This window comes from Haliotis cracherodii, unplaced genomic scaffold, assembly GCF_022045235.1.
Source record: "Haliotis cracherodii isolate W230 unplaced genomic scaffold, xgHalCrac1.p SCAF_23, whole genome shotgun sequence".
NCBI lineage: Eukaryota > Metazoa > Mollusca > Gastropoda > Lepetellida > Haliotidae > Haliotis > Haliotis cracherodii.
This window is the reverse complement of record NW_027266279.1, coordinates 10924710-10946451: the sequence shown is the minus strand read 5'-3', so window position 1 is coordinate 10946451 and position 21742 is coordinate 10924710. Positions and strand designations below refer to the sequence as shown.

Here is a 21742-nt window from a genome sequence, read left to right as displayed (position 1 = left end):
GTCCAAGTGACCCCTGACTTCAGCAAGACACTATCCTGTTGTCCCTTGTCCCTTGATTTCAGCAATACACTATCCGGTTGTCCACTGTGCCCTGACTTCAGCAAGTTAGTGTCACCCCTGACTTCAGCAATACACTATCCGGTTGTCTGTGACCTGTGACTTCAGCAATACACTATCCGGTTGTCTGTGACCTGTGACTTCAGCAATACACTATCCTGTTGTTAGTGTCACCCCTGACTTCAGCAATACACTATCCTGTTGTCCATTGTCCCCTGAGTTCAGCAACACACTATTCGGTTGTCTGTGACCTGTGACTTCAGCAATATGCTATCCTGTGGTCCATGTGACCTTTGTTCTGTGATCTGCCAGCCAGTAACACATCCCGGTACCACAGATGCTCACAGATTGAGTTCAAGATCGGCAGGACATCACTCAGATCATTTCGACTGTCCGTGTGATGGTATTCTGGAACATTCTTGATCTTCAGTATAGGTATTTTCCATGTGCTTTCAAAATCCCGGATGTCCCTCTGCGTTATCTCGCTGTGGGCGTGCTGATCAAATCTGAGCTCAGTTAAGTAGGAGTTGTGAGGAAAGTAGCCTCAAGGGAGACAACTTGAGTGAGTTGGGTTTAACACCGCTTTTAACAGTATTCCAATTATATCACGGCGTGTCAGCTTAATGTGGGAGGAAAGCCCGAAGTGATGCAGGTCTCCAATGTTAACCACTTCGGTGAAACCCACGAGCATGGTCATGGTGCTGACAACCCTTGAAAAATAATCGGGGCGAACCGGGATTCGAACCAACAATCATCGGTTTCTGGCGTGCCCAAAGGGACGCAACACAGCGAATCGCGGCGCCTTAGACGACTGGGCCACCCGTGTCCCCTGGAGATAATTTGAGAACAGAGAACAATAGATATGTTCTGGGAACTACTACAATACAACATATACCGTATTTTCTTGAGTATAGTATGTATAATGCGCACCCCCTTCTAGCGGGTTCAATAGTTTGGAAAAAAAGAAATTTGAATATTATGCGCAGAAAAAATTTACACCGTACCCTTTCAGCGAAGTCCGTCAAACGAACGGGTGCTGAGAAACTTCGTCAGTACAAATTCGAAATTTGAGATAAAAAATCACCAGACATGTTTATTTACCGTTTAATTAGTATTTATTGTTCTGACAGGCATTGTTTTATATCTACGGATTAAGATTACCTTGTGTATACAAAGAACACTTTTTATAGCCAGGCAGTGTAATTACATGATCATTTTGCGTACGTCAGTATGGATTTGTTGACATGGTATTTCCGGTGTTTCGTGCTCACGGTAATGTCTTTCCATGGGGGAAAAAAACCATCCAAACTCATAATTCGTGTATAATGCGCACCCCCTTCCACACAGCTGTGTTTTTTTTAAAAAAAAGTGCGCACTATACTCAAGAAAATACGGTACACATACCAGTCGAAATAAATTAAAGACCACTCGATTCTTTTCATATTGGTGTAGTTCATCTGTCATGCCATGTTCCATAACTTCTTTTGATTAGTTTTTATAGTATATTTAACCCACAAATCCACTGTAGCACTAGGATACTCGTACCTCCCATAGACAAAGATAGACTTCGACTGATGGAGCTACAACCGTTGTGTGAAATGATGTCAAGGGAAGGTTATCAATGATCCACATTGCCAGGGAATGACCATCTTCCCGAGGCAAGAGAGTTAACTGACTTTAAAAGTCCAGTTTCCACCCTTGCCTTAGATAACTGGGCCAGCCGTGCCCCCATTTGGGCTGGTAGATGTTCTAGACTAAAGTATATTTGTTCATGTGAGAAAGGATACTTGGTTCCAATGACCACTTTACACACACCATCATCAGGATCAGTCAGTCTCGTGATGAACTGGGGGATCTCCTCAAAACTGCCCTTGTCCACGAACGAGAAGAGAAGGAGGATCCCATCCACCTTGTCAACACAGGCCTGGAAGTAGACAATACAAGGTGTACAGGGCTGACTTGGTATATGATACAAGTTGTTTACCTCTGACCTGGTATATCATATACTTTTACATGACTGACATGGTATATGATATAAGTTGTTTACTTCTGACCTGGTATATCATATAACTTTTACATGACTGACTTGGTATATGATACAAGTTGTTTACTTCTGACCTGGTATATCATACAACTTTTACATGACTGACTTGGTATATGATACAAATTGTTTACTTCTGAACTGGTATATCATACAACTTTTACATGACTGACATGGTATATGATACAAGTTGTTTACTTCTGACCTGGTATATCATACAGCTTTTACATGACTGACATGGTATATGATACAAGTTGTTTACTTCTGACCTGGTATATCATACAACTTTTACATGACTGACATGGTATATGATACAAGTTGTTTACTTCTGACCTGGTATATCATACAAATTGTTTACTTCTGAACTGGTATATCATACAATTTTTACACGACTGACTTGGTATATGATACAAGTTGTTTACTTCTGACCTGGTTTATCAAACAACCTTTACATGACTGACATGGTATATGATACAAATTGTTTACTTCTGACCTGGTATATCATACAACTTTTACATGACTGACATGGTATATGATACAAGTTGTTTACTTCTGACCTGGTATATCATACAACTTTTACATGACTGACATGGTATATGATACAAATTGTTTACTTCTGACCTGGTATATCATACAACTTTTACATGACTGACATGGTATATGATACAAGTTGTTTACTTCTGACCTGGTATATCATACAACTTTTACATGACTGACATGGTATATGATACAAGTCGTTTATTTCTGACCTGGTATATCATAGAACTTTTACATGACTGACATGGTATATGATACAAGTTGTTTACTTCTGACCTGGTATATCATACAGCTTTTACATGACTGACATGGTATATGATACAAGTTGTTTACTTCTGACCTGGTATATCATACAGCTTTTACATGACTGACATGGTATATGATACAAGTTGTTTACTTCTGACCTGGTATATCATACAACTTTTACATGACTGACTTGGTATATGATACAAGTTGTTTACTTCTGACCTGATAAAAGTTGTACACGTTTGAATTAAAATTTGAGTGAGTGAGGTTTTACAATGTTTTAGCAATATTCCAGCAATATTACAATGGGGGACACCAGAAATGGGCTTCACACATTGTATCCTTCAGTGTAAGAAACAAAAGCTTTAACCACATGGCGACCTCAATATGGAAGGCAAACACTTGGACTTGTCATTCCCGGAAAACACCTCATTTTTCCTTTATTTCAATGAACCTTTAAATCTTTTCAGAAATCACATAAAGTACATACTGCTACATTTTCAGTTCACCCTCCAACCTTACAGTTCTGGAAAAACACCCAAATAAACTACTGTATTCGACGTAATAAGCGCTGAGGGCCCTCTCAAAATTAGAAATAGGGGGCTCTTATTAGAATATTATTTTGGTGGAAAAAGACAGAGTTGAAAGATAAATATCGTTATCTATGCTGAAATATTTAAGTACGACAGATATATTTTTCCATAATTTAATTGCCCATAATAAAGGGTGCATATAACACATGAGTGCGTATTATACGCGAATAAATAAGTCTTGTGTACATTGATCAATCGGAAGGGGTGCTAATTGGGATTGTTCACAAGCCTATATATTAGCAAAAGTCACTGTGGGCGCTTATTTGAGCGGGCACTTATTACGTCGAATACGGTATGTGAAATATAAAAAGGCCTTGTATTGTTGAGTATGCACTGACTGACAAGACACACAGACAGACAGACGTACCGGGAGAACATGATCAAACTTCCTCAGTGCGTTCTCCCCAGCATCCCACAACTGGATGTTGAAGAGCACAGTCTTGTTCAGTTGAAGAATCCGAGCCGGCCAATATATCGTGCTGGTCTGAATTCCTGCAAATTAAAAAGGAGTTGGGTTTAACACTGCTTGGAATGATACTGCTGTCATGGTTTGTGCAGAGGAGTGGGTTTAACACTCCTTGGAATGGTACTGCTGTCATGGTTTGTGCAGAGGAGTGGGTTTAACACTGCTTGGAATGATACTGCTGTCATGGTTTGTGCAGAGGAGTGGGTTTAACACTGCTTGGAATGGTACTGTAACCATGGTTTGCACTGAGGAGTTGGGTTTAACACTGCTTGGAATGGTACTGTAACCATGGTTTGCACTGAGGAGTGGGTTTAACACCACCTGGAATGGTACTGCAGTCATGGTTTGCACAGAGGAGTGGGTTTAACACTGCTTGGAATGGTACTGCAGTCATGGTTTGCACTGAGGAGTGGGTTTAACACCACCTGGAATGGTACTGCAGTCATGGTTTGCACTGAGGAGTGGGTTTAACACCACCTGGAATGGTACTGCAGTCATGGTTTGCACAGAGGAGTTGGGTTTAACACTGCTTGGAATGGTACTGCAGTCATGGTTTGCACAGAGGAGTTGGGTTTAACACTGCCTGGAATGGTACTGCAGTCATGGTTTGCACAGAGGAGTGGGTTTAACACTGCTTGGAATGGTACTGCAGTCATGGTTTGCACAGAGGAGTGGGTTTAACACTGCTTGGAATGGTACTGCAGTCATGGTTTGCACAGAGGAGTTGGGTTTAACACTGCCTGGAATGGTACTGCAGTCATGGTTTGCACAGAGGAGTGGGTTTAACACTGCTTGGAATGGTACTGTAGTCATGGTTTGCACAGAGGAGTGGGTTTAACACTGCTTGGAATGGTATTGTAGTCATGGTTTGCACAGAGGAGTGGGTTTAACACTGCTTGGAATGGTACTGCAGTCATGGTTTGCACAGAGGAGTTGGGTTTAACACTGCCTGGAATGGTACTGCAGTCATGGTTTGCACAGAGGAGTGGGTTTAACACTGCTTGGAATGGTACTGTAGTCATGGTTTGCACAGAGGAGTGGGTTTAACACTGCTTGGAATGGTATTGTAGTCATGGTTTGCACAGAGGAGTGGGTTTAACACTGCTTGGAATGGTACTGTAGTCATGGTTTGCACAGAGGAGTTGGGTTTAACACTGCTTGGAATGGTACTGCAGTCATGGTTTGCACAGAGGAGTGGGTTTAACACTGCTTGGAATGGTACTGTAGTCATGGTTTGCACAGAGGAGTGGGTTTAACACTGCTTGGAATGGTACTGCAGTCATGGTTTGCACAGAGGAGTTGGGTATAACACTGCTTGGAATGGTACTGTAGTCATGGTTTGCACAGAGGAGTTGGGTTTAACACTGCTTGGAATGGTACTGCAGTCATGGTTTGCACAGAGGAGTGGGTTTAACACTGCTTGGAATGGTACTGTAGTCATGGTTTGCACAGAGGAGTGGGTTTAACACTGCTTGGAATGAAACTGTAGTCATGGTTTGCACAGAGGAGTTGGGTTTAACACTGCTTGGAATGGTACTGTAGTCATGGTTTGCACAGAGGAGTTGGGTATAACACTGCTTGGAATGGTACTGTAGTCATGGTTTGCACAGAGGAGTGGGTTTAACACTGCTTGGAATGGTACTGTAGTCATGGTTTGCACAGAGGAGTTGGGTATAACACTGCTTGGAATGGTACTGTAGTCATGGTTTGCACAGAGGAGTGGGTTTAACACTGCTTGGAATGGTACTGTAGTCATGGTTTGCACAGAGGAGTTGGGTATAACACTGCTTGGAATGGTACTGTAGTCATGGTTTGCACAGAGGAGTGGGTTTAACACTGCTTGGAATGGTACTGCAGTCATGGTTTGCACAGAGGAGTTGGGTATAACACTGCTTGGAATGGTACTGCAGTCATGGTTTGCACAGAGGAGTGGGTTTAACACTGCTTGGAATGGTACTGCAGTCATGGTTTGCACAGAGGAGTTGGGTATAACACTGCTTGGAATGGTACTGTAGTCATGGTTTGCACAGAGGAGTTGGGTTTAACACTGCTTGGAATGGTACTGCAGTCATGGTTTGCACAGAGGAGTTGGGTATAACACTGCTTGGAATGGTACTGTAGTCATGGTTTGCACAGAGGAGTGGGTTTAACACTGCTTGGAATGGTACTGCAGTCATGGTTTGCACAGAGGAGTTGGGTATAACACTGCTTGGAATGGTACTGTAGTCATGGTTTGCACAGAGGAGTGGGTTTAACACTGCTTGGAATGGTACTGTAGTCATGGTTTGCACAGAGGAGTTGGGTATAACACTGCTTGGAATGGTACTGCAGTCATGGTTTGCACAGAGGAGTGGGTTTAACACTGCTTGGAATGGTACTGTAGTCATGGTTTGCATAGAGGAGTGGGTTTAACACTGCTTGGAATGGTATTGTAGTCATGGTTTGCACAGAGGAGTTGGGTATAACACTGCTTGGAATGGTACTGTAGTCATGGTTTGCACAGAGGAGTGGGTTTAACACTGCTTGGAATGGTACTGTAGTCATGGTTTGCACAGAGGAGTGGGTTTAACACTGCTTGGAATGGTACTGTAGTCATGGTTTGCACAGAGGAGTTGGGTATAACACTGCTTGGAATGGTACTGTAGTCATGGTTTGCACAGAGGAGTGGGTTTAACACTGCTTGGAATGGTACTGTAGTCATGGTTTGCACAGAGGAGTTGGGTATAACACTGCTTGGAATGGTACTGCAGTCATGGTTTGCACAGAGGAGTGGGTTTAACACCGCTTGGAATGGTACTGTAACCATGGTTTGCACAGAGGAGTGGGTTTAACACTGCTTGGAATGGTACTGTAGTCATGGTTTGCACAGAGGAGTGGGTTTAACACTGCTTGGAATGGTACTGTAGTCATGGTTTGCACAGAGGAGTTGGGTTTAACACTGCTTGGAATGGTACTGTAACCATGGTTTGCACAGAGGAGTGGGTTTAACACTGCTTGGAATGGTACTGTAGTCATGGTTTGCACAGAGGAGTGGGTTTAACACTGCTTGGAATGGTACTGCAGTCATGGTTTGCACAGAGGAGTGGGTTTAACACTGCTTGGAATTGTACTGCAGTCATGGTTTGCACAGAGGAGTTGGGTTTAACACTGCCTGGAATGGTACTGCAGTCATGGTTTGCACAGAGGAGTGGGTTTAACACTGCTTGGAATGGTACTGTAGTCATGGTTTGCACAGAGGAGTGGGTTTAACACTGCTTGGAATGGTATTGTAGTCATGGTTTGCACAGAGGAGTTGGGTATAACACTGCTTGGAATGGTACTGTAGTCATGGTTTGCACAGAGGAGTTGGGTTTAACACTGCTTGGAATGGTACTGTAGTCATGGTTTGCACAGAGGAGTGGGTTTAACACTGCTTGGAATGGTACTGTAGTCATGGTTTGCACAGAGGAGTTGGGTATAACACTGCTTGGAATGGTACTGTAGTCATGGTTTGCACAGAGGAGTGGATTTAACACTGCTTGGAATGGTACTGTAGTCATGGTTTGCACAGAGGAGTTGGGTATAACACTGCTTGGAATGGTACTGCAGTCATGGTTTGCACAGAGGAGTGGGTTTAACACCGCTTGGAATGGTACTGTAACCATGGTTTGCACAGAGGAGTGGGTTTAACACTGCTTGGAATGGTACTGTAGTCATGGTTTGCACAGAGGAGTGGGTTTAACACTGCTTGGAATGGTACTGTAGTCATGGTTTGCACAGAGGAGTTGGGTTTAACACTGCTTGGAATGGTACTGCAGTCATGGTTTGCACAGAGGAGTGGGTTTAACACTGCTTGGAATGGTACTGCAGTCATGGTTTGCACAGAGGAGTGGGTTTAACACTGCTTGGAATGGTACTGCAGTCATGGTTTGCACAGAGGAGTTGGGTTTAACACTGCCTGGAATGGTACTGCAGTCATGGTTTGCACAGAGGAGTGGGTTTAACACTGCTTGGAATGGTACTGTAGTCATGGTTTGCACAGAGGAGTGGGTTTAACACTGCTTGGAATGGTACTGTAGTCATGGTTTGCACAGAGGAGTTGGGTATAACACTGCTTGGAATGGTACTGTAGTCATGGTTTGCACAGAGGAGTTGGGTTTAACACTGCTTGGAATGGTACTGCAGTCATGGTTTGCACAGAGGAGTGGGTTTAACACTGCTTGGAATGGTACTGTAGTCATGGTTTGCACAGAGGAGTGGGTTTAACACTGCTTGGAATGAAACTGTAGTCATGGTTTGCACAGAGGAGTTGGGTTTAACACTGCTTGGAATGGTACTGCAGTCATGGTTTGCACAGAGGAGTGGGTTTAACACTGCTTGGAATGGTACTGCAGTCATGGTTTGCACAGAGGAGTTGGGTTTAACACTGCTTGGAATGGTACTGTAGTCATGGTTTGCACAGAGGAATGGGTTTAACACTGCTTGGAATGGTACTGTAGTCATGGTTTGCACAGAGGAGTTGGGTATAACACTGCTTGGAATGGTACTGTAGTCATGGTTTGCACAGAGGAGTTGGGTTTAACACTGCCTGGAATGGTACTGTAGTCATGGTTTGCACAGAGGAGTTGGGTTTAACACTGCTTGGAATGGTATTGTAGTCATGGTTTGCACAGAGGAGTTGGGTTTAACACTGCCTGGAATGGTACTGTAACCATGGTTTGCACAGAGGAGTTGGGTTTCTAATGCTCACCTCCCCAAATTTCATGCAACATTTTCTAATCGTTCCCCCACCACTACCCAATAGTTGTGTCATTTTTTCATCCCCATTCCCCAAATAATCAAAGTAAGGCAAAAAAAGATGTCCAGACTTGACTTTATGTTAACAAAGAGTGACTAGTGAGTGAGTGAGTGTGGTTTTACGCCGCTTTTAGCAATATTCCAGCAATATCACGGCGGGGGACACCAGAAATGGGCTTCACACATTGTACCCATGTCGGGAATCGAACCCGGGTCTTCGGCGTGACGAGCGAACGCTTTAACCACTAGGCTACCCGACCGCCCCTAAAGAGTGACTAACAAAATGACCTGAAGTTACAGTTACCATAGTAACATCAAGTCTCACACTGAGCTGAAGGTACACCACATGACATGGGTACAGTAACCATAGTTACCTGATGTCTCACAATGAACTGAAGGTACATCGTTGCCACTCAACTTGGCTGCAGTGCTTGTCTTGCCAACACCAGTCTTCCCCACCAGAAACAATTTATAGGTGAATTCTTCCAGAGAAGGAATGTTTGGCCTCTCCAGTAAACCTGAGACAAAAACCAGGAACAAACATGCTCAATACAATATTCTCAGTTCTCTTTCCTTCTACACATGACTGTGATATCATCAAATGTTCATAATCATTTGCAAGGATTTGATCCTTACATTAAAAATATCTATACTGGCAACATTCTTACTGGGCAGGTAACTTTGGTGAGTTGCCAGTCTGGCTATCTGTTCAGATTGTTTGTGAATATGTATAATCGTTCATAGCATGTAAGTAGTATGGTTTTACGCCGCTTTTAGCAATATTCCAGCAATATCACGGCGAGGGACACCAACAATGGGCTTCACACATTGCACCCATGTCAGGAATCGAACCCGGGTCTTCGGCATGATGAGCAAACGCTTAACCACTAGGCTACCCGACCCCCCATATCTCACAATGAATAAACGCCTGCCTTGAAGAGTTGAATAGAAACTGAGTGTAAGACTATCTGAACATGCTGAAACAAATAGAATACCAGGTGTGTATTCAAGGATTTACAGTACACATGCTGCTGGAATTGATAGGTGATGTAGATACAGGGATTTTGAAAGTGTAAGAATATCATAGTACCAAATGTTTTTCTCCTCAGGCCATTATTCTGCATAAAATGGCTGAAGACCTCCCTTCCTTCTTGGCTTCGGTACCAGTCTAACTGAAGTAGCGACCCGGGGGAGAACATGGCGGGACGCTGTCTGTATTAGCTGCAACCTTCAGGGTGTTCACCAAAATAATTCAAGTTCGGTTCTTTCAGGTTCAAGTTATCAACACTCTGGTGCCTGGGCGCAGCTTGGTCAATTTTCGACTCGTTGCGCATGCAAAGAGTTTTCACGGTTTAACTTCTTATATGCTATTCAGAATGTGGATGTATAGAACATAATAACTTTAGGTAGATCTACCTCATGTTCAAAGAGGCGAACTTCCAAAAATGCACTGTAAACAAAAGGCAGATAACTCTACCTCCACGTTTTTCTTGGTGTACCGCTAATAACAGACAAACTCGAGGATCTGCCAAGGCTGCTGCTGGAAATTCATGATATTTCTATTGGACTGTTTTGTTTCAAAGAACAATACTCCACACTCCAGTAAAGTAGCAAAATGTTCCAATATAACGTTAGATCAAGTTAAAAATATACAGAGGATATTTGTATTTTCTTGTTAAATAACACTTTAATCTTCCCGATCAAGTGAACAGGGCCCCGTTCCTCAAAGCGATCTTAGTGCTACGATGATCGTAAACCTATGTTAAAATATGGGACTTACAATCACCTTAGTGCTAAGATTGCTTTGTGGAACGGGGCCCTGCAAAGTTATCATGAGTGGCGCAGAATAAAATTTCAATAAAATTTCCACTTTGCAGGTCACGAGATCAGCTAAAAGTGTTATTTGACAATAAAAAGACAATTGTAATGTTTATTATGTACTTTAATTGTTGCCTTGTTTTTATGAGATTACTCTATATTTTACTTTATATATGGAGATAAATATAGTATTTCATCAATAAATACACAATGCAAATATATAGTATTTCATAATAAATACATACTAATCTCTACAGTTAAAGCGTGTTATTGACATATATAGCTACGAGGAATTGAAAATCCATGAGCTCGGGACCTGCATCATTATTCCACTCGGACTTGGGGCGGTCGGGTAGCCTAGTGGTTAAAGCTTCTCTCGTCACGCCGAAGACCCGGGTTCGATTCCATACATGGGTACAATGTGTGAAGCCCACTTCTAGTGTCCCGACGTGATATTCCTAGAATATTGCTAAAAGCGGCGTAAAACCATACTCATTCACTCACTCATACGCTTTTAACAGTATTCCAGTTATATCACTGCAAGTCAGCTTAATGTTGGAGGAAAGCCCGAAGGATGCAGGTCTCAGACGTACACCACTTCGGTGAAACACACAAGCACGGGTATAGTGCTGACAAACCTAGAAACATAATCGGGGAGAACTGGGATTCGAAATCACGATCATAGGTTTCTGGTGTCCCCAAAGGACGCAACTCTGCACAGCGAAATGCGGCGCCTTGGACGACTGGGCCACTTTTAGCCCAGTAACAATAAGTCAGTTTTAAATTCGATCATGTAATGAAATTCTTCGACATGTTTATGTGTGTGTTGAATACTTTGTTGTTGTAGTGTACTGTCATCATTGTGAAGTATAGTAAACTACGTTTATAACGAACATGCTTATAACAAACTTACCGATAAAACGAATATATTTTTTAGTCCCGGCCATTTGTTGCATATATGTTGTATATATGCTTATAACGTACTACGGTTATTACGAACTAAAATCAGTGGTCCCTTTGAGTTCGTTATAACCGTAGTTAACTGTAGTATATTATTTGTATTGTGTCTTGGCTTATGAAAGGGGTGGTATTGTACGCCCCACACCGGCGGGATACAATGACATGCTATCAAGTCTCTGAGTCTGAGCAGCCCACAGTCCATTAAGTCGCCTCGTACGACAAGCGCAGACCTGTGAAGACCCGTGAAGATCCGGGGTAGAACAGGTCTTCAGCAACCCATGCTTGCCGTAAAAGGCGACTATGCTTGTCGCTTGAGGCGACTAACGGGATCGGGTGGTCAGGCTCGCTGACTTGGTTGATGCACGTCATCGTATCCCAATTGCGAAGATCGATTCTCATGATATCAATCACTGGATTGTCTGGTCCAGACTCGATTATTTACAGACCGCCCTCGTATAGCTTGAATATTGATGACCAACAAACATGGACACCCGCCATAACGCCCTGAAACAGAAGCCCTTTCTCGTGTCGGTATAGGGTTAAAACTCCACCTTCCTATTCCCGAATACAGTTCGAACCAAACACAACACTTAGAAATATGCGAGTGAATGATGCAGCCACAACTACTTCATCTGAATCACGGCTGCTGAGGTTAACCCCTGGATGCCAGTATTACATATGTATCCTCGATCTTCAACTCTCACTTGGATCAAATTGAAACAACATGAATACATTCATACACCTCACATTTTCGATTCAGAAGGAAAAGAGGGAGCCAAACCCCCTTTGGTACGCCGGATGCTAAACACTGAAAGTTTAAACTTTTATCATCTTTGATGTATTTGATATCAGGAGACACAAGGGTAAGATGTGTATCGTCGTAAATCATTCTTCTATTTTTTTCAATTTGTGACAATCTCATTAAAATCAGACCTTAATTCTCGCTACCGCCAAACAAAGAGCTGAAGACATCCCATTAGGGGGCTCGTCAGAACGACCTTTCACCCGACCAATTAGTGCGTCGCTTACCAGATTATGAAAGTGACAGTCGGAATGTGATTTCTAATCATGCAATCTCGAAAACTTTAACATGGAGTATTCCCAACGATAGTTACGGGTTTAACGACTGAATCCTTACAATCTAGACCATTCCAGAATTTGTTTTGGTTCAAGTTTCAAATTTGTAATCGAGAATTTGTCAAAATATGTTTCGAAGCGTAGTCGCCAATTTGAAATGTTTCGCCGTAAAGCACGAGAAAGCTGCCTTCTGATTGGTCATTCCATTGGTCGGTCAAATTTCGCGCAAGGTCGGTCTGACGTGACCCGTAATGGGATGTCCTCAGATCTTTGTTTAGCGGTAGCGAGAACTAAGATCTGATTTTCATGAGATTGGTGGTTCTCCGGATTTTTGTATTCTATGTATTTAACCGAACCTTTACAGGCACCATACCAGTGGGTGATAGAATTGATGACGATACCAGATGCCACATTGTAACCACAATTCCTCGTTGTATTTTATGAGTGAGTGAGTTTGATTTAACGCCGCTGTGAACAGTACTGAGTTATATCAAGGCGTGTCAGCTTGATGGAGGGAGAAGCTCGAAGTGATGCGTGTCTTGTACGTTTATCACTTTGGTGAGACCCACGGACGATGTATTTGGCGCTGACAAACCTAAAAAGAATCTGGGCGAATCTTGGGTTCGAACCCATAGGCACCTGGCACGCCCATGGGACGCTACTCTTCCCCCATACCCCGTTGGTTTTATAACAACATGGGTCTGTTGGGTTCAACAGGGTGGAACATAATGTTTCGGATTGTAGGTCATTGGGACATTCGTGACCAACTCGTGTTAATCCGGGACAAGCCGAATAGCGCATTCGTGACCAACTCGTGTTATTCCGGGACAAGCCGAATAGCGGTCACGGAAAGGGGCGAGTGGTGACGAATGGTCATTGGGACAGACAAACCCTTCTGCAGCCCGAGCCATCGTCAATACTTGATGGACGGGTTTGTTGCGTTCATCACGTTCCCCCATCACCCATGGTTACATACAGCCGCTGTGTGGTGTGATGAAGTGACGCGGGTCTGTTTTCATTCAGGTGATGAGGCCGTGTCCACAACATCCAAAGGTCAAGGATTCCTACTCAAGCGAGGAACTTTGTTTGAACCCAGCCCTTGACTGATCTTGAAACAATGCATAGCGTAGATGGTAGCAAGGCTATTGGACACATTCTACGCATCTCACCGAGGCATGAGTGTTAACTGACAACAAAAGTCGTGGAAAATGGGACTTTTAAAGTCAGTTCACTCTCGCGAAGATGCAGTCAACAATAAATATTGCCAATCTCAGATCAGATCTTTCACTCCCACGCGCTCTGCATAAAGATCTGAGGTCACCTCCATGGGAAGTTTCACCTCCGTTGATGGGAAAGGATACGCTCACATTTTCGCGAAACCTGGCATCATCACTACACGATAGTGATTCATAAACACATGCTCATTATTTAGTCGGAATCGTACATTCGACTCTGCTTTTAATTATTACAAGAATACGGAAAGGGCTTTGGTCGCTTTTATTTAATGAGATTGGAAACATTGTCGATGTGATCTAAGCGCAGGTTGGCCTGAGCACTTCATGATCCGGTTTCCTCCAGCTGGAACAGGGACGTGGCTTGATTCGTTGGGTTAACATCAACGGGGTTAACATTTACGGGAATTACGGTAATGAATTTATTATTCCACGAAGCCAGCTTAAGGCCAAATAAATTCAAGGCGTGTAAACAATGGCAGAAACAACACAAAAGGATGAATTCCTTTCACAAGAATGGAAAAAAATACTCTCTATTCATGTTTCGTTGATGGATTTTTTTCACCATCGTGTTTGCATATTGTTGATACAGGGGATATGGAACATAGATGAACATCCACCAATGAAAGACGTTTACAAACTCATTTGGTTTTCTTGTGGCCAATGTCTATCGAATGCCCTGACATTCATATCAGTTCAAGATTTCGCTTCTATTCAAATACTGGAATTGACCATAAAAGGATTGCGTGGATCGATGTTCATGATATTAATCACTGGATTGTCTGGCCCAGACCGCCCTCATATAGCTGGAATATTGCTGGAGTGCGGCGCTAAACAACAAACCAACCAAACCAAGGATTTAACAAACGTATGTGCATCAATTATAAGAATATGGTACAATTAAATTATAAACGGTTCTCTTTTGGTACTGCATACTTCGCTGAAATATCTTCACCTCAAAAGGCTTGCGAAGACATAATGGAATCAAACAGAGCTTCTTGAGTCACGTCAGGTCACATCACAAATCCACAATGTCTATTCAGTTATCGGTCAAATTACCTAAACTGTTCATTGATGCTGCTGTATGCCAGTAACTCAAAGGTTACTTTGACGCCGGCCTTTTTCACTTACAAACCTTGATATGAAACTTTCGATTTGAACCAGGCAAAATGTTTGTGAAAAGCACAACCAACTAAATGTTGGAAGTAGTTTTGCAAGAAATAACGAACTAGCGGGAGGAATCGCTCCAAATGTTCTCTAATAAAAGCCGGACATCGAATCCCATACTAATGTATGTATTACTGCCACTCTAACTAATCTACGAAAGAGCAGAGACAAAAACAACTTTGATCGTTTTGGTGAGATTTCATCACACGACACCAAAGAGATCCACCCTAGACTAGGTCCCCTGTATACCATCTTAGACTAGATCCCTGGCAGTCCACTCCAGACTAGATCCCCTGCAGTCCACCCTCGACTAGATCCCCTGTAGTCCACCCAAGACAACTTGTAATCCACCCTAGACTATGTCCCCTGTAGTCCACCCCAGACTAGATCCCCTGTAGTCCACACTAGACTAGAGCACCTGTAGTCCGACCTAAACTAGATCCCCTGTAGTCCACCCTAAGCTAGATCCCCTGTAGTCCGACCTAAACTAGATCCCCTGTAGTCCACCCTAAACTACATCCCCTCCAGCCCTACCTAAACTACATCCCATGTAGTCCACACTAGACTAGATCCCCTGTAGTATACCCTAGACTAGATCCCCTGTAGTCCACCCTAAGCTAGTTCCCCTGCAGTCCACCCTAGACTAGATCCCCAATAGTCCACCCTAGACTAAGTCCCCTGCAGTCCACCCTAGACTAGATCCCCTGTAGTCCACCCTGAACTAGATCCCCTGTAGTCCACCCTAAACTAGATCCCCTGTAGTCCACCCTAAACTAGATCCCCTGTAGTCCACCCTGAACTAGATCCCCTGTAGTCCACCCTAGACTAGATCCCCTGTAGTCCACCCTAGACTAGATCCCCTGTAGTCCACCCTAGACTAGATCCCCTGTAGTCCACCCTAGACTAGATCCCCTGTAGTCCACCCTGAACTAGATCCCCTGTAGTCCACCCTAGACTAGATCCCCTGTAGCCCACCCTGAACTAAATCCCCTGTAGCTCACCCTTAACTAGATCCCCTGTAGCTCACCCTTAACTAGATCCCCTGTATCCCACCCTAGCCTAGATCCCCTGTAGTCCACCCTAGCCTAGATCCCCTGTAGTCCACCCTAGCATAGGTCCCCTGTAGTCCACCCTTAACTAGATCCCCTGTTGTCCACCCTGAACTAGATACCCTGTAGTCCACCCTTAACTAGATCCCATGTAGTCCACCCTAGACTAGATCCCCTGTTGTCCACCCTAGACTATGTCCCTGAGTCCATCCTAGACTAGATCCCCTGTAGCCCACCCTTAACTAGATCCCCCGTAGTCCACCCTAGACTAGATCTCCTGTAGTCCACCCTGAACTAGATCCCCTGTTGCCCACCCTAGACTAGATCCCCTGTAGCCACCCTGAACTAGATCCCCTGTAGTCAACCCTAGACTAGTCCACCCTAGCCTAGATCCCCTGTAGTCCATCCTAGCCTAGATCCCCTGTAGTCTATCCTAGACTATGTCCCCTGTAGCCAACCCTAGCCTAGATCCCCTGTAGCCCACCCTAGCCTAGATCCTTGTAGTCCACCCTAGCCTAGATCCCCTGTTGTCCACCCTAGACTAGATCCCCTGTAGTCAACCCTGAACTAGATCCCCTGTAGTCCACCCTAGCCTAGATCCCCTGTTGTCCACCCTAGATTATGTCCCCTGTAGTCCATCCTAGACTAGATCCCCTGTAGCCCACCCTTAACTAGATCCCCTGTAGCCCACCCTGAACTAGATCCCATGAAGTCCACCCTTAACTAGATCCCCTGTAGTCCACCCTGAACTAGATCCCCTGTAGTCCACCCTTAACTAGATCCCATGTAGTCCACCCTAGACTAGATCCCCTGTAGCCCACCCTTAACTAGATCCCCTGTAGCCCACCCTGAACTAGATCCCCTGTAGTCCACCCTTACCTAGATACCCTGTAGTCCACCCTAGCCTAGATCCCCTGTAGTCTACCCTAGACTAGATCCCTTGTAGTCCACCCTAGACTAGATCCCCTGTAGTCCACCCTGAACTAGATCCCCTGTAGCCCACCCTGAACTAGATCCCCCGTAGTCCATCCTAAACTAGATCCCCTGTAGTCCACCCTAGACTAGATCCCCTGTAGTCCACCCTGAACTAGATCCCCTGTTGTCCACCCTAGACTAGATCCCCTGTAGTCCACCCTAGACTAGATCCCCTGTAGTCCACCCTAGACTAGATCCCCTGTAGTCCACCCTAAGCTAGATCCCCTGTTGCCCACCCTAGACTAGATCCCCTGTTGCCCACCCTAGACTAGATCCCCTGTAATCCACCCTGAACTAGATCCCCTGTAGTACACCCTGAACTAGATCCCCTGTTGCCCACCCTAGACTAGATCCCCTGTACTCCACCCTAGACTAGATCCCCTCTAGTCCACCCTAGACTAGATCCCATGTACTCCACCCTAGACTAGATCCCCTCTAGTCAACCCTAGACTAGATCCCCTGTTGTCCACCCTAGACTAGATCCCCTGTACTCCACCCTAGACTAGATCCCCTCTAGTCCACCCTAGACTAGATCCCATGTACTCCACCCTAGACTAGATCCCCTCTAGTCAACCCTAGACTAGATCCCCTGTTGTCCACCCTAGACTAGATCCCCTCTAGTCCACCCTAGACTAGATCCCCTGTACTCCACCCTAGACTAGATCCCCTCTAGTCCACCCTAGACTAGATCCCATGTACTCCACCCTAGACTAGATCCCCTCTAGTCAACCCTAGACTAGATCCCCTGTTGTCCACCCTAGACTAGATCACCTGTAGTACACCCTGAACTAGATCCCTTGTTGCCCACCCTAGACTAGATCCCCTGTACTCCACCCTAGACTAGATCCCCTCTAGTCCACCCTAGACTAGATCCCCTGTAGTCCACCCTAGACTAGATCACCTGTTGCCCACCCTAAACTAGATCCCGTGTAGTCGACCCTAAGCTAGATCCCCTGTTATCATCATAAGTGAGAATAAACAACCAATCACAATTTTGTCTTTATTTCTTCTTTTTTTTCATAACATGAGACGGTAAGTATATGAAGTAAATCCACAAACACTTAATTCAAATTCAAACAAAAATATACTATAATAGTCATATGAAAATATGATTCAATTTCTATTCATGATGATCAACAAAACAAAGATGTGACCTAGTAAACAGAATAATAGAAATCAAAATAAATATTTCTCTACAAACAGACAATGGCATGTCCCGTGGTCCCCCATGCTTTATCTTGAATCACAAGCGAGTTAGTTCGATTAAACGTTGATTTGAACAGTATTTCAGTTATGTCACAGAATGTCAGTTTACTGTAGGAGGAAAGCCACAGATGCACCAGAAGATGTTCACAACTTTGAAATTCAAAAGCAATGGTGCTGAAAAACTTAGGTTCATAATAATATGGGTTTCAAGATCTCAAGATCCTGACATTGCCAAGGAATGCAACTCTGCACAACAAACTGGGCTGCCGTAGATCAGTGAGGTTGGAAACGTAATGAAATGTCTGAGAGGACCATCCTCGACACCCTGGGGTACATTTATCATATAACACCCCTGGGACAATATCAATATCAATAACCACACATAATCAGTACATTCACATGCTCATAACCTTTTAACAATTCATCAGTTAAACAAAGCAGACCTAAACAATTTCCGAGACTTAACGTTTATTTGAGCTTACATTTCTCAAATCTTTCATTGGAGGGCTTGACAGCCTGCACTCACACAATTTCTTTCTGGAAAAGCATCCACAAAAACACTTATTTGAACAGTAAAAGAACTGCGCCAAAGTTCGAAATATTACAACAAATAATAATGTTCAAATACATGAAAAACTTCATGAGCAACATATATATTCTTAACCATTCACCTTAACAACAAAGTGTGATACACCTGAGTATGAAATATATAAATTTACAGATTAAGCAGGGATTTTAAATAAAATGATAAAAAGTCTGTCACTTCAGGTTAGTAATTTTGTGTGTTGTCTTTATGTTTTTGAGTGAGTGAGTGTAGTTTTATGCCATTTTTAGCAATATTCCAGCAATATCACGGCAGGGGACACCAGAAATGTGTTTCATATATTGTTGGGAATCAAACTGGGGTCCTCAGTGTGATGGGCGAACGCTTTAACCACAAGGCTACCCCATCACCCCTCTTATGGTTTAGAGATTTTAAATGATTACAAAATTATAATTGTACCCCTAAAAAAGTATATCTACTTCACCGTGTTTAAAGTACTTGAAGATTATACACAATTTGTACAAAAAGCTGATATAGTGTATTGGGAAAAAATGAGTGTGTGTTAAAATATTTTAAAAATAAATACACATAATCCGGAGATTTGTTGCAATAATTGTCATTTATGTAGGAAATGTCTGTTTGTTAATGTGTTTTATGTCCACATAATTTGTGTGCTTCAAAAAGGTGGAGCCCTTTGGATCCACAGACATGGTGATGAAACAATCCAGAAGTATCTAAGCTGACACTAACATGATGCAACTACAAAATTAAAAGCAACACCACAAAAACAAACAAATTATTTGACAAACTATACACAACTATGCATGACATTTTCAACCATCAAAATAAAAAAAGAAAGGAAATATTTTATGATCACAGTCAAAATGTATTTATAAGAGGATACAGGGTTTAAGTTTGAGTTTCTAATGATGGGAGGGAGGGGAGGGAGTGAGGGAGTATGGTTTTACGCCACTTTTAGAATATTCCAGCAATATCACAGCGGGGGACACCAGAATTGGGTTTCACACATTGTACCCATGTCGGGAATCGAAGCCGGGTCTTCGGCGTGACGAGCGAACGCTTTAACCACTAGGCTACCCGACCGCCCCTCTAATGATGGGAATTTATTTAAATAAAGTGAAGAAGTTGGATTAACATACTTAACATCTGGGATTCAAACCAGCAAGTATCAGTTTCTGGCACAATACCCATGCCTGAGGTGATAGTTGACCTAGGCCCTGGGACACACGTTTCGTTAACAAGGTCAATCGGCCAAATTCTTCAGTACAAAATGTGTGAGTTCATTGGAGTATGAGCCTTCATAGAGTGAGAGCCAATCTCATTAAAATCAGATCTCAGTTCTCGCTACCGCTAAACAAAGATCTGAGGACATCCAATTACGGGTCACATCAGACCGACCTTCCGCGAACTTTGACCGCCCAATGGAATGACCAATCAGAAGGCAGCTTTCTCATGCTTTACAGCACAAATTTCAAATTGGAGACTACGCTTCGAAACATATTTTGACAAATTCTTGATTACAAATTTGAAACCTTAACAAAAAAACATTCTGGAACGGTCTAGATTATATGGACTCAGTGGTTAAACCCGTAACTATCATTCGGAATACCCCATGTTAAAGTTTTCGAAATTGCATGATTAGAAATCACATTCCGACAGTCACTTTCATAATCTGGTAAGCAACGCACTGATTGGTCGGATGAAAGGTCGTTCTGACGTGGCCCCTAATGGGATGTCTTCAGCGGTAGCGATTGAGTGAGGGCACAACTGAAATGTCAGAGCTTGCAAGTTGAGACAGTAATCAAATCAATTGATTTCATGTGCATTTTTTCGTTTTGTTTTCTACGATGGGTTGTAGCGACATTGTCACACATGGGCATGCAACTCTCTGACAATTTCCTACGTTTAAGAGTTCAAGATGAAAAGGTCTAAGGTCAGAAATAAAGCGTCTGTATTTATCTATGCAAGGGAATTCCAAGGGGTTTCGCCTGTAATGTGGAAGTAGTCCGTCACAGATTACATCTTTTCAAAAAGTGTCATGAAAAATGTATAGACACCGAAATGTTTTGTTTACATGCTTGTGGACATCAGCTTTGCAATCACGTGACTCGTCCAATGGAAAAGACGCTAGTCATGAAACTTCACATTAAAACATCATTAATTGTTATCTTACAAAGGGGCATATATGGGGTGTTCTCTTTAAGCAGTGCTCTTAATACATCAAGAACAGTATATAGGAGTGGATGACATTGTCATGGAATTATGACGGGGAATATTAAGGATAACAACTTCTTTATTATACACAAACAACATATAAAGAAGTTCTCCATAATATTCCCTGTCATATCTATATTCAACTTCTAAATGCCAATAAAGACTTTCGTCATGGAATTACATAAAAAATATAATATTGTTTTGTCATAAATACTGCCACAACATCAATGCAATTTGACTCACAAAAATATTAAAACAATAAAGTTTGTTTGTTTGTTGTTTGATGTTAACGCCGCACTTCACAAACTTCCATCCATATGATGGCGGTCTGTAAATGACAATCCAGTGATTGACATCACGAGCATCGATCCACGCAATTGGGATACATTGACATGCATCAGCCAAGTCAGGGAGTCTCACTGCCCGATGCCGGTAGTTGCCTCTTACAACAAGCATGGGTTGCTGAAGACCAATTCTAACCCGGATCTTTACGGGTTAATATTAAGGTGACAATATTATCATGATTATGGAAAATGATCATTTCATACATTAGTATGTGTATCACTACAAAGAAAAAACAAGTAAGCTACACACACAAGACTCCTTCATTTAATGACAGGCATCAAATTTATCAAAGGTATAAAGCTTGTACTGAAAAACATGACACTTTATTTTTTCAAAGAAAAAAAAGAGGATAAAATTGAATGTTATTCAGGGACTGGTAATTTATTATAGGGGGTGTCATGGGCAAAATTGGCAAAAT

At 43.0% G+C, this 21742-nt stretch overlaps 1 protein-coding gene across 1 annotated transcript; it reads right to left on the bottom strand.

The window, feature by feature from the left end:
- Positions 1-200: 200 nt before the first annotated feature.
- LOC139471796 (ciliogenesis and planar polarity effector 2-like) lies at positions 201-10160 on the bottom strand. The gene is made up of 5 exons (XM_071254287.1): positions 9807-10160; positions 9091-9234; positions 3842-3966; positions 1845-1981; positions 201-563 (listed from the first exon to the last, which is right to left on the bottom strand). The coding sequence occupies exons 1-5, from the start codon at positions 9913-9915 to the stop codon at positions 317-319; spliced, it is 762 nt and encodes a 253-aa protein (XP_071110388.1). The 5' UTR covers positions 9916-10160; the 3' UTR covers positions 201-316.
- Between the last annotated feature and the right edge of the window lie 11582 nt (positions 10161-21742).

Bases quoted from the DNA above. Each gene is read 5' to 3' on its own strand.
- LOC139471796 (XM_071254287.1), bottom strand. From the start codon at position 9,915: ATGTTCTCCCCCGGGTCGCTACTTCAGTTAGACTGGTACCGAAGCCAA. The intron at 9,235-9,806 runs GTACTATGATAT...TTTTTGTCTCAG, and splicing joins CCTGAGGAGAAAAACATTTG to GTTTACTGGAGAGGCCAAAC. The intron at 564-1,844 runs GTATCCTTTCTC...AACTGAGCTCAG, and splicing joins AAAGTGGTCATTGGAACCAA to ATTTGATCAGCACGCCCACA.